This window comes from Scyliorhinus torazame, chromosome 6 (genome assembly GCF_047496885.1).
Source record: "Scyliorhinus torazame isolate Kashiwa2021f chromosome 6, sScyTor2.1, whole genome shotgun sequence".
NCBI classification, from domain to species: domain Eukaryota; kingdom Metazoa; phylum Chordata; class Chondrichthyes; order Carcharhiniformes; family Scyliorhinidae; genus Scyliorhinus; species Scyliorhinus torazame.
The window spans coordinates 15,484,607-15,498,213 of record NC_092712.1 but is presented as its reverse complement, the minus strand read 5'-3'; the positions used below and the strand labels follow the sequence as shown (position 1 = coordinate 15,498,213).

The 13,607-nt window shown below is 46.8% G+C and overlaps 1 protein-coding gene across 3 annotated transcripts in view; it reads left to right on the top strand.

The window, feature by feature from the left end:
* Positions 1-13,607, top strand: part of LOC140424685 (casein kinase II subunit alpha) — a 155,778-nt gene that overhangs the window by 100,864 nt on the left and 41,307 nt on the right. For all 3 annotated transcript variants that reach the window (XM_072507963.1, XM_072507960.1, XM_072507961.1), the window contains one exon: positions 8,533-8,622. In XM_072507963.1, the coding sequence (XP_072364064.1) occupies positions 8,533-8,622 (90 nt within the window). The remainder of the gene's footprint in view (positions 1-8,532; positions 8,623-13,607) is intronic.

Genomic DNA, 13,607 nt, shown 5'->3' with positions numbered 1-13,607 from the left:
ATTACCACACTGTCTTTTTCCTTTGATTCTGCCATTACCACGCTGTCTCTTGCCTTTGCTTCTGCCATTACCGCGCTCTCTTTTTCCTTTTCCTGCATTTCTAATTGTTAAGTTTGCAATTGAATATGAGCTAATTCCAATAATTCAGTCTGTTTCTCTTGCAAGTTTAAATGCGGAGCTACCGCTTTAATTATCTCCACTTTCCTCACCCCTGCAGGTAAAGTCAACTGAGCATGTCTGCCAAATCCAAAAGCTTTGTTTTAACCACCACCATTTGTAAACCACCCAGAGTGACCTCTTCAGCACCCAGGAACCTCTTAGCCACTGAAAAAGCCATTTCGCAAAACTGACAGAATTCAACAAATGAAAGAAAGCATCAAACCCTCTTACATTCTGTCTTTAAATTCAATAATCCCAAGCCAAAATCGGAATTATACTTTTAATAATAATCGTTATTGTCACAAGTAGGCTTACGAAGTTACTGTGAAAATCCCCTAGTCGCCACACTCCGGTGCCTGTTCGGGTACACAGAGGGAGAATTCAGAATGTCCAAATTACCTAACGGCACGTCTTTCGGGGCTTGTGGGAGGAAACCGGAGCACCCGGAGGAAACCCACGCAGACACTGGGAATACGTGCAGACAGTGACCCAAGCCGTGAATCGAACCTGGGACCCTGGCGCTGTGAAGACACAGTGCCAACCACTGTGCTACCGTGCTGCCAACAGTCCTGAGAAAGAGCCCCCACATTTTGTTAGGATCCCAGACGAGAACCCCAAACAATTTTTAAAATTTTAAAACAGTGAGGAAAGGATACTTCATCCCAGGAGTGATAACACTGACCAATAGGCATCTTTTTTGTCAAAACAAGCTTTAATTAAAACCGAGAATTAACCACATTAACGTTAAATAAAAAGCTTTACAATTAATAGTTAAACAGTTCTTAAATAAAATGAAGAACTTTAACTTACTATGTACACTTGCCACTAATTCCAATTAAGTAAGCCAACACAGTTCCACTGCCACTATAAATAAAGTTAACAAAATAGGCTACTTGCTTATCTGTGCCGACCTTTGGAGAGAGAGAGAGACCCTGTCAGAAACAACCTGAAAATCCTTCTATCAAGTCAGACCCTTCTGCTCAACCTAGCAGAATTTGGCAAAACTGCAAACTATAGACAGCCCTGGCTTCTCCCATTAATTACATCATCTATATCCCACTAAGATATCCCATCAGCTGCTTAGCTAGGACTAAATACAATCCCTCATAAACTATATACTCACTGGAGAATCTCCAGCAATCAAAACAATATCCCATTAGCCATCTCTCTCTCAACAAGTAAATGGTTAAAATCAATCATGACCTCATTTCTTACGACTCCTTAATTACATCTTTAGTAGACATACAATGAACAAAGAAATGTACAGCACAGGAACAGGCCCTTCGGCCCTCCAAGCCCGTGCCGACCATGCTGCCCGACTAAACTACAATCTTCTACACTTCCTGGGTCCGTATCCCTCTATTCCCATCCTATTCATGTATTTGTCAAGATGCCCCTTAAATGTCACTATCGTCCCTGCTTCCACCACCTCCTCCGGTAGCGAGTTCCAGGCACCCACTACCCTCTGCGTAAAAAACTTGCCTCGTACATCTACTCTAAACCTTGCCCCTCTCACCTTAAACCTATGCCCCCTAGTAATTGACCCCTCTACCCTGGGGAAAAGCCTCTGACTATCCACTCTGTCTATGCCCCTCATAATTTTGTAGACCTCTATCAGGTCTCCCCTCAACCTCCTTCGTTCCAGTGAGAACAAACCGAGTTTATTCAACCGCTCCTCATAGCTAATGCCCTCCATACCAGGCAACATTCTGGTAAATCTCTTCTGCACCCTCTCTAAAGCCTCCACATCTTTCTGGTAGTGTGGCGACCAGAATTTAACACTATACTCCAAGTGTGGCCTAACTAAGGTTCTATACAGCTGCAACATGACTTGCCAATTCTTGTACTCAATGCCCCGGCCAATGAAGGCAAGCATGCCGTATGCCTTCTTAACTACCTTCTCCACCTGTGTTGCCCCTTTCAATGACCTGTGGACCTGTACTCCTAGATCTCTTTGACTTTCAATACTCTTGAGGGTTCTACCATTCACTGTATATTCCCTACCTGCATTAGACCTTCCAAAATGCATTACCTCACATTTGTCCGGATTAAACTCCATCTGCCATCTCTCCGCCCAAATCTCCAGACAATCTAAATCCTGCTGTATCCTCCGACGGTCCTCATCGCTATCCGCAATTCCACCAACCTTTGTGTCGTCTGCAAACTTACTAATCAGACCAGTTACATTTTCCTCCAAATCATTTATATATACTACAAAGAGCAAAGGTCCCAGCACTGATCCCTGTGGAACACCACTGGTCACAGCCCTCCAATTAGAAAAGCATCCCTCCATTGCTACTCTCTGTCTTCTATGGCCTAGCCAGTTCTGTATCCACCTTGCCAGTTCACCCCTGATCCCGTGTGACTTCACCTTTTGTACTAGTCTACCATGAGGGACCTTGTCAAAGGCCTTACTGAAGTCCATATAGACAACATCTACTGCCCTACCTGCATCAATCATCTTAGTGACCTCCTCGAAAAACTCTATCAAGTTAGTGAGACACGACCTCCCCTTCACAAAACCGTGCTGCCTCTCACTAATACGTCCATTTGCTTCCAAATGGGAGTAGATCCTGTCTCGAAGAATTCTCTCCAGTAATTTCCCTACCACTGAAGTAAGGCTCACCGGCCTGTAGTTCCCGGGATTATCCTTGCTACCCTTCTTAAACAGAGGAACAACATTGGCTATTCTCCAGTCCTCCGGGACATCCCCTGAAGACAGCGAGGATCCAAAGATTTCTGTCAAGGCCTCAGCAATTTCCTCTCCAGCCTCCTTCAGTATTCTGGGGTAGATCCCATCAGGCCCTGGGGACTTATCTACCTTAATATTTTTTAAGACCGCTAACACCTCGTCTTTTTGGATCACAATGCGACCCAGGCTATCTACACCCCCTTCTCCAGACTCAACATCTACCAATTCCTTCTCTTTGGTGAATACTGATGCAAAGTATTCATTTAGTACCTCGCCCATTTCCTCTGGCTCCACACATAGATTCCCTCGCCTATCATTCAGTGGGCCAACCCTTTCCCTGGCTACCCTCTTGCTTTTTATGTACGTGTAAAAAGCCTTGGGATTTTCCTTAACCCTATTTGCCAATGACTTTTCGTGACCCCTTCTAGCCCTCCTGACTCCTTGCTTAAGTTCCTTCCTACTTTCCTTATATTCCACGCAGGCTTCGTCTGTTCCCAGCCTTTTAGCCCTAACAAATGCCTCTTTCTTTTTGACGAGGCCTACAATATCACTCGTTATCCAAGGTTCCCGAAAATTGCCGTATTTATCTTTCTTCCTCACAGGAACATGCCGGTCCTGTATTCCTTTCAGCTGCCACTTGAAAGCCTCCCACATGTCAGTTGTTGATTTGCCCTCAAACATCCGCCCCCAATCTATGTTCTTCAGTTCCCGCCTAATATTGTTATAATTAGCCTTCCCCCAATTTAGCACATTCATCCTCGGACCACTCTTATCCTTGTCCACCAGTACTTTAAAGCTTACTGAATTGTGGTCACTGTTACCGAAATGCTCCCCTACTGAAACATCTACCACCTGGCCGGGCTCATTCCCCAATACCAGGTCCAGTACCGCCCCTTCCCTAGTTGGACTGTCTACATATTGTTTTAAGAAGCCCTCCTGGATGCTCCTTACAAACTCCGCCCCGTCTAAGCCCCTGGCACTAAGTGAGTCCCAGTCAATATTGGGGAAGTTGAAGTCTCCCATCACCACAACCCTGTTGTTTTTACTCTTTTCCAAAATCTGTCTACCTATCTGCTCCTCTATCTCCCGCTGGCTGTTGGGAGGCCTGTAGTATACCCCCAACATTGTGACTGCACCCTTCTTATTCCTGATCTCTACCCATATAGCCTCACTGCCCTCTGAGGTGTCCTCTCGCAGTACAGCTGTGATATTCTCCCGAACAAGTAGCGCAACTCCACCTCCCCTTTTACATCCCCCTCTATCCCGCCTGAAACATCTAAATCCTGGAACGTTTAGCTGCCAATCCTGCCCTTCCCTCAACCAGGTCTCTGTAATGGCAACAACATCATAGTTCCAAGTACTAATCCAAGCTCTAAATTCATCTGCCTTACCCGTAATGCTCCTTGCATTAAAACATATGCACTTCAGGCCACCAGACCCGCTGTGTTCAGCAACTTCTCCCTGTCTGCTCTGCCTCAGAGCCACACTGTCCCTATTCCCTAGTTCTCCCTCAATGCTCTCACCTTCTGACCTATTGCTGCCGTGCCCACCCCCCTGCCATACTAGTTTAAACCCTCCCGTGTGACACTAGCAAACCTCGCGGCCAGTATATTTATGCCTCTCCGGTTTAGATGCAACCCGTCCTTCTTATACAGGTCACACCTGCCCCGGAAGAGCTCCCAGTGGTCCAGATAATGGAAACCCTCCCTCCTACACCAGCTGTTTAGCCACGTGTTTAGCTGCTCTATCTTCCTATTTCTAGCCTCACTGGCACGTGGCACAGGGAGTAATCCCGAGATTACAACCCTCGAGGTCCTGTCTTTTAACTTTCTGCCTAGCTCCCTGAACTCCTGCTGCAGGACCTCATGCCCCTTCCTGCCTATGTCGTTAGTACCAATATGTACAACGACCTCTGCCTGTTTGCCCTCCCCCTTCAGGAGGCCCTCTACCCGTTCGGAGACATCCTGGACCCTGGCACCAGGGAGGCAACATACCATCCTGGAGTCTCTTTCACGTCCACAGAAGCGCCTATCTGTGCCCCTGACTATAGAGTCCCCTATGACTATTGCTCTTCTGCGCTTTGACCCTCCCTTCTGAACATCAGAGCCAGCCGTGGTGCCACTGCTCTGGCTGCTGCTGTTTTCCCCTGATAGGCTATCCCCCCGACAGTATCCAAAGGGGTATATCTGTTCGAGAGGGGGACAACCACAGGGGATTCCTGCACTGACTGCCTGCCTTTTCTGGTGGTCACCCATTTCTCTGCCTGCACCTTGGGTGTGACCACGTTTACATAACTGCGATCTATGACGCTTTCCGCCACCTGCATGCTCCTAAGTGCATCCAATTGCTGCTCCAACCGAACCATGCGGTCTGTGAGGAGCTCCAGTTGGGTGCACTTTCTGCAGATGAAGCCATCCGGGACGCTGGAAGCCTCCCGGACCTGCCACATCTCACAGTCAGAGCACAGCACCCCTCTAACTGACATTGCGTCAATTAATTAAAATTAAAATTTGTCTTTTAAAAAAAAAAATATTTTAAAAAAAATTTCAAAGTTACTGTCAACTATCTGTTTCCTAGCACTAGATTTCTAATAGAAATGCGATAGCTAACTATAGTACTCTCCGATCTCTGGCTTAGATATCCCTCTAAATTATAATTAAGTTATTATGTTTAATTAGTTACCAAATACTAGCTACTCTGGCCACAGCTTTTCTGTGATGTCACTTCAGTTTCCCCCCGACACACACAATTTGAAAAAAGGTATAAAAGTAAAAATAAGTAAAAATCACTTACTTACCTTCTTACCTTCTGAGTGTCTTAGATGTTCTCAGGTTCTCTCGCTGACAGAGACTGCTCCTCCACCTCCGAACCTTGACCTGCACAATGCTAATAATATAATAATATAATATGGCACTTACCTCACACCAATGGGTCTTATTATTAGGTTAGAGGAGGAGGGCGGGTGGGAGACACTACACGTGTAGTGTCTCGGGTTTCCTCTCCACCAGAATTTATTGGTTGGCGGGGGGGGCTTCCCAGAGGTCTGCGGGTCGAACTTCCGGTTCCCGCCTTATATAAAAACAAATTAAACAGAAAAGAAGAACAGACACGGGACCAGGTAAGGGTTTTTAAAGTCGCTACTCACCTCCCAGAAGGCCCCTGCGCACCGCTGCCGCCGAAATCCAAAGGGCTGCTCCTGTAAAGGTAAGTGGTTTTAAAGTCGCTACTCACCTCCCAGAAGGCCCCTGCGCACCGCTGCCGCCGAAATCCAAAGGGCTGCTCCTGTAAAGGTAAGTGGTTTTAAAGTCGCTACTCACCTCCCAGAAGGCCCCTGCGCACCGCTGCCGTCGAAATCCAAAGGGCTGCTCCTGTAAAGGTAAGTGGTTTTAAAGTCGCTACTCACCTCCCAGAAGGCCCCTGCGCACCGCTGCCGCCGAAATCCAAAGGGGATTGTCTTTATGTATTTTAAACCAAGGTTTAAAGCATGCTGTCTTTTATGTATTTTAAACCAGGGTTGCTAATAACATTACTGCCACAAATATGAAATATAATATATAACAATTTCTACATTCATCATACTATTCTTTTCTCACTATCTTTTAACCGGTGTCACAGTAGGGAGATTGGCGGATCACAATTCCGAATGTGATGTTGGGAGGGTTGGGAGAGATGGGAGAGGTTGGGGAATGGTCCAATGTGGCTGGTTGAGTTGGATTGAAGCTGAAATCCATTTTCCGGTTGACTTTATTTTCCGAAATGTGTGACCAGCTCTGGAAGCACTATTGGCTTTGGACAAATGGTCTTGGACTGGTCAAATGTGGGCAGACAACAAAGCTATTCCAAATAGATAGAAAATGTATTAAGCAGCGATTATATCTAACAGGTAGCAGTTGATGGACTCTACGTGGTTTTTACTTCCCAGTATAGCCTGGGCAAGTTCAACATGTACTCTTTCCTTGTATTCTGCTTCAGTAAGATTGGGAAACTGTGCATAGGATCTCAAGGAACCTTCAATAAAAACGAAATGCTGGAAAAACTCAGCAGGTCTGGCAGCTTCTGTGGAGAGAGAAACGGAGTTAACAGTTGAAAAATGAAAATCGCTTATTGTCACAAGTAGGCTTCAATGAAGTTACTGTGAAAAATCGCCACATTACACCTGCCTTGGTCTGCAATTTAGCCCAGTGTGCTAAACCAGCCCCCTAAATTTGAGTCTGTATGAATTATCACTCTAGCTGCCATCTCTAGGATTTCTCCTACCATGTTTGGTAAAGGTCCAGCAGTCAATTCAAAACTTAACCAATAGACCATTTGCTGTTGTACTCGAATCAGAACAATATCCTGACCTATAATTAACAATGTTAGCATGTAGACATCTTAATAGGCTAACATTGTTCTTTGCACTTAATGATCTTTCGTAATGCGATCTTCTCTTAGGCAGTCCCTTGCTATTGAGGGTGACTTACTTGCACTCCGGTTCGATGGGTTCTGAGGCAGCTTGTGGGTCCAATGTGCGATATGCAGGCTGTCACAAGTGGGGCTGGTGCTGTTTGAAGGGTTGGGTTGTTTGGAGATTTGTGCCTCGACTTTGCCTCTGCACCTTCCCAAATGAGCCCTCTCCATTTGGGCCTGTTACAAGCCAGGTCTGTCTCCCATGAGTCAGTGGAGGTGTTTGATCTCTTCAGGGATGCTGCGAGGACATCCCTGAAGTGTTTCCGCTGTGTTCCCGGGAGTCTCCTACCTCGATGGAGTGAAACAGTTGCTTCGGGAGTCTTAATGTCGCATGCTCTGTGTCCTTCCCAGAGGAGCTGGTTTTGGGTGATTCGTGCCTCGAGGCTCGGCATGTCTGTCTGATACATAGATGTATAGGAGAAGGAGGAGCCCACTTGGCCCTTCGATTTGGCCATTTATCCCGATCATGGCTGATCATCCAACTCAATAGCCTAATCCTGCTTTCTCCCCTGGGAGAAGGCGCTGCTGTTGGAGCAACGTTCCTGCTGCTGTTGGAGCGACGTTCCTGCTGCTGTTGGAGCGACGTTCCTGCTGCTGGATCTGGAGGCTCAGTTGCCCTAACTTCTCCAGTGCTTTGTGGTGTCTGCTGCAGAGTGTCCAAGTCTCAAAACAATCTGAAGAATGCAGGTGGCCTCACCATTTAACTCATTTATCTGTTTCCACTGTTGATTCTACAGATAGACCCGATCGTTTTAAATTGTTCTAATTTCTTATCCTTTGTCTCTATAGATACCTGGTTCCATAAAATCTGATCCCCTAATCATCCCATGACATCCTCATTTGTGCCTAACCTAGTTGAGCAGTAATTTCCTATTCGAACGCAACCCAGCAGTAACTCTGTTTAGCAAAAGTCAACACAAAACATGCTTTAAAGGTCACATCGCGTAAAATTCCTCATCCAAAAAGATATAAAACAGTCCACCTTTGTTGTAGCAAGGTGTAGTTGAAATCTGGAATCCCCTCCCAAAAGCTGTTGAGGCTGGAGGTCAATTGAAAATGTCAAAAGTGAGATTGATTTTGCTTCACCAAGGGGATACTGAGGGTTAAGACGAAGATTGGCAATTATCTAATTGAACGGCGGGTCAGGCTTGAAGCTGCTGAATAACCTTCTATTCCTGTGTAGACTGAAAGTGATTGTGTTTATATTAAACCTTGAACGCTCTCCTCCACAGATCCAGTGGTGAAAGATCAGGTGCGAATGGGTTCCACGGCGAGTATGTCCTCCAGTAGCACCCCAGTCAGCTCTGCCAGTCTGATGTCAGGTAAGCAGGTTAACCCAAGAGGGAGACTTGGAAATATTTATAGTGCAGAAGGAGGCCAGTCAGCCCATTCTATTTGTGCGAGCCAAGGAGGAGCTATCCAGTCTAATCCCACCTTCCAGTTCTCGGTCTACAGTGGTTACTGCAACTTGAGTGCATATTGAAGTGTTGTTTTAAAAAACTGTGATGAGGCTTTCTGACACTTGCCCTTTCAGGCAATGAATTCCAAACCCTCACCGCCCTCCCGAGTGAAACGATTGCTCCTCAACTCTCCTCTAATCCTTCCACCAGTGACTTTAAGCTTCTACACCCTGGTTATTGACCTCTTGTACTGATGGAATGGGTTCTTCTATCCACTATCTATATCCTTCCAAACTTTATACCGCTATTAAATCTCCTCCGGGCCTCCTCAATTCCAAAGCAAACAACCCCAACCTATCCAACCCCAACCTATCCAATCTTCCCTCATCACCACAATTCTCCATTCCTGGCAACATCTTGATAAATCTCCTCTGGACCCACCGTGTGTTTGTGAGCGTTTGTGCACAGTTCTCTAGCTGTGATCGAGTTAGTGTTTTATGCAGTTCTGGTATAACATCCCTGCTCTTATACTCACAGCTCCAGGGTCCCAGGTTCGATTCCCGGCTAGGTCACTGTCTGTGTGGAGTCTGCACGTTCTCCCTGTGTCTGTGTCGTTCCCCTGAGAAACAAGTATACCGCTTTGGATACTTGTGGGGGGGGGACTTCCCAGGGGTAAGCCATGGGGTACGGGCCTCTGGCACGGAGTCTGTCCCTGTTGCTCAGAAGGGAAGGGGGGAGAGGAGCAGAGCATTAGTAATTGGGGACTCGATAGTCAGGGGCACAGATAGGAGATTTTGTGGGAGCGTGAGAGACTCACGTTTGGTATGTTGCCTCCCAGGTGCAAGGGTACGTGATGTCTCGGATCGTGTTTTCCGGGTCCTTAAGGGGGAGGGGGAGCAGCCCCAAGTCGTGGTCCACATTGGCACTAACGACATAGGTAGGAAAGGGGACAAGGACTTTTTGTACAGTGTGTGCAGGAGGGTTTCCTGACACAATATGTTGACAGGCCAACAAGAGGCGAGGCCACGTTGGATTTGGTTTTGGGTAATGAACCTGGCCAGGTGTTGGATTTGGAGGTAGGAGAGCACTTTGGGGACAGTGACCACAATTCGGTGACGTTTACGTTAATGATGGAAAGGGATAAGTATACACCGCAGGGCAAGAGTTATAGCTGGGGGAAGGGCAATTATGATGCCATTAGACGTGACTTGGGGGGGATAGGTTGGAGGAGTAGGCTGCAAGTGTTGGGCACACTGGATAAGTGGAGCTTGTTCAAGGATCAGCTACTGCGTGTTCTTGATAAGTACGTACCGGTCAGGCAGGGAGGAAGGCGTAGAGCGAGGGAACCGTGGTTTACCAAAGAAGTGGAATCTCTTGTTAAAAGGAAGAAGGAGGCCTATGTGAAGATGAGGTGTGAAGTTACAGTTGGGGCGATGGATAGTTACAAGGTAGCGAGGAAGGATCTAAAGAGAGAGCTAAGACGAGCAAGGAGGGGACATGAAAAGTATTTGGCAGGTAGGATCAAGGAAAACCCAAAAGCTTTCTATAGGTATGTCAGGAATAAGCGAATGACTAGGGAAAGAGTAGGACCAGTCAAGGACAGGGATGGGAAGTTGTGTGTGGAGTCTGAAGAGATAGGCGAGATACTAAATGAATATTTTTTGTCAGTATTCACCCAGGAAAAAGATAATGTTGTGGAGGAGAATGCTGAGACCCAGGCTAATAGAATAGATGGCATTGAGGTACGTAGGGAAGAGGTGTTGGCAATTCTGGACAGGCTGAAAATAGAGAAGTCCCCGGGTCCTGATGGGATTTATCCTAGGATTCTCTGGGAGGCCAGGGAAGAGATTGCTGGACCTTTGGCTTTGATTTTTATGTCATCATTGGCTACAGGAATAGTGCCAGAGAACTGGAGGATAGCAAATGTGGTCCCTTTGTTCAAAAAGGGGAGCAGAGACAACCCCGGCAACTATAGACCGGTGAGCCTCACGTCTGTAGTGGGTAAAGTCTTGGAGGGGATTATAAGAGACAAGATTTATAATCATCTAGATAGGAATAATATGATCAGGGATAGTCAGCATGGCTTTGTTTGCACTGAGTGCTGAATTTGGTGCTTTTTGAGTGCGATAGTGAGCGTTTGGTGACCGAGGGAGTATAAGGCTTCATTTTTATCTAAAGTTTAGTCTTTCTTTTATTTAGTTAATTAACTTAAAAGTTGCTGTTTGGTTTAGAAGAAGGTGAATTTTCAATCAGCGTTAAACAGGCTTCTACTTCTAGGCACTTGCAGCTGGAGCTTGTTAATTAGTTAATTGGATTAGGCCAGTTTTTCAGAGGCTAGATTCACAGTATGAAAGTGATCCCCTACAGTGCAGACTTTGTTTGCACTGAGTGCTGAATTTGGTGCTTTTTGAGTGCGATAGTGAGAGTTTGGTGACTGAGGGAGTTGGTGAGGAGGGAGTAAGGTGCTCCTTTCATTTTGTTTCCTACATTTCCGCAAAGAGTGAGAAGAGAGCCAGGAGTTTACAGGAAGTGTAGCTGACTGGGAGCAGAGTCGGAGGGCGGAGATCTAGTTAGTCCACACAGCAGCTATATTCTGTCAGGTAAGAGGGGATGGAGGCTAGGCCAGTTACATGCTCCTCCTGTAGGATGTGGGTGGTGAGGGATACCACCGGTGTCCCCACTGACTATACCTGCGGGAAGTGCACCCAACTTCAGCTCCTCAAAGACCGTGTTAGGGAACTGGAGCTGAAGCTGGATGAACTTCGGATCATCCGGGAGGCAGAGGGGGTGATTGAGAAGAGTTACAGGGAGGTAACCACACCCAAGGTACAGGACAAGAATAGCTAGGTTACAGTCAGGGGGAAAAAAACAAACAGGCAGACAGTGCAGGGATCCCTCGTGGCCGTTCCCCTTCAAAACAAGTATACCGTTTTGGATGCTGTTGGGGGGGATGACCTACCGGGGGAAGGCCCTAGCGGCCAGGTCTCTGGCACTGAGTCTGGCTCTGGGGCTCAGAAGGGAAGGGGGGAGAATAGTAAAGCAATAGTTGTAGGAGATTCAATGGTTAGGGGAATAGATAGGAGATTCTGTGGTCGCGAGCGAGACTCCCGGAAGGTATGTTGCCTCCCGGGTGCCAGGGCCAGGGATGTCTCGGATCGTGTCTTCAGGATCCTTAAGGGGGAGGGTGCACATTGGTACCAACGACATAGGTAGGAAAAGGGGTGTGGAGGTAATAAACAAGTTTAGGGAGTTAGGCTGGAAGTGGAAAGCCAGGACAGACAGAGTTGTCATCTCTGGTTTGTTGCCGGTGCCACGTGATAGCGAGGCTAGGAATAGGGAGAGAGTGCAGTTGAACACGTGGCTGCAGGAATGGTGTAGGAGGGAGGGCTTCAGGTATTTGGATAATTGGAGCGCATTCTGGGGAAGGTGGGACCTGTACAAGCAGGACGGGTTGCATCTGAACCAGAGGGGCACCAATATCCTGGGAGGGAGGTTTGCTAGTACTCTTCGGGAGGGTTTAAACTAATTTGGCAGGTGAATGGGAACCGGATTTGTAGTCCAGCAACTAAGGTAGCCGATATTCAGGACGCCAAAGCATGTAATGAGGCAGTGGGGAAGGGAACACTGACAAAGGAGAGTATTTGCAGGCACGGAGATGGGTTGAAGTGTGTATACTTCAACGCAAGAAGCATCAGGAATAAGGTGGGTGAACTTAAGGCATGGATCGGTACTTGGGACTACGATGTGGTGGCCATCACGGAAACTTGGATAGAAGAGGGGCAGAAATGGTTGTTGGAGGTCCCTGGTTATAGATGTTTCAATAAGATTAGGGAGGGTGGTAAAAGAGGTGGGGGGTGGCATTATTAATTAGAGATAGTATAACAGCTGCAGAAAGGCAGTTCGAGGAGTATCACCCTATTGAGGTAGTATGGGTTGAAGTCAGAAATAGGAAAGGAGCAGTCACCTTGTTAGGAGTTTTCTATAGGCCCCCCAATAGTAGCAGAGATGTGGAGGAACAGATTGGGAAACAGATTTTGGAAAGGTGCAGAAGTCATAGGGTAGTAGTCATGGGCGACTTTAACTTCCCAAATATTGAGTGGAAACTCTTTAGATCAAATAGTTTGGATGGGGTGGTGTTTGTGCAGTGTGTCCAGGAAGCTTTTCTAACACAGTATGTAGATTGTCCGACCAGAGGAGGGGCAATATTGGATTTAGTACTGGGTAATGAGCCAGGGCAAGTGATAGATTTGTTAGTGGGGGAGCATTTTGGAGATAGTGACCACAATTCTGTGACTTTCACTTTAGTAATGGAGAGGGATAGGTACGTGCAACAGGGCAAGGTTTACAATTGGGGGAAGGGTAAATACGATGTTGTCAGACAAGAATTGAAGTGCATAAGTTGGGAACATAGGCTGGCAGGGAAGGACACAAGTGAAATGTGGAACTTGTTCAAGGAACAGGTGCTACGTGTCCTTGATATGTATGTCCCTGTCAGGCAGGGGAGAGATGGTCGAGTGAGGGAACCATGGTTGACAAGAGAGGTTGAATGTCTTGTTAAGAGAAAAAAGGTGACTTATGTAAGGCTGAAGAAACAAGGTTCAGACAGGGCATTGGAGGGATACAAGATAGCCAGGAGGGAACTGAAGAAAGGGATTAGGAGAGCTAAGAGAGGGCATGAACAATCTTTGGCGGGTAGGATCAAGGAAAACCCCAAGGCCTTTTACACATATGTGAGAAATATGAGAATGACTAGAGCGAGGGTAGGTCCGATCAAGGATAGTAGCGGGAGATTGTGTATTGAGTCTGAAGAGATAGGAGAGGTCTTGAATGAGTACTTTTCTTCTGTGTTTACAAATGAGAGGGGCGATATTGTTGGAGAGGACAGTGTGAAACAGATTGGTAAGCTC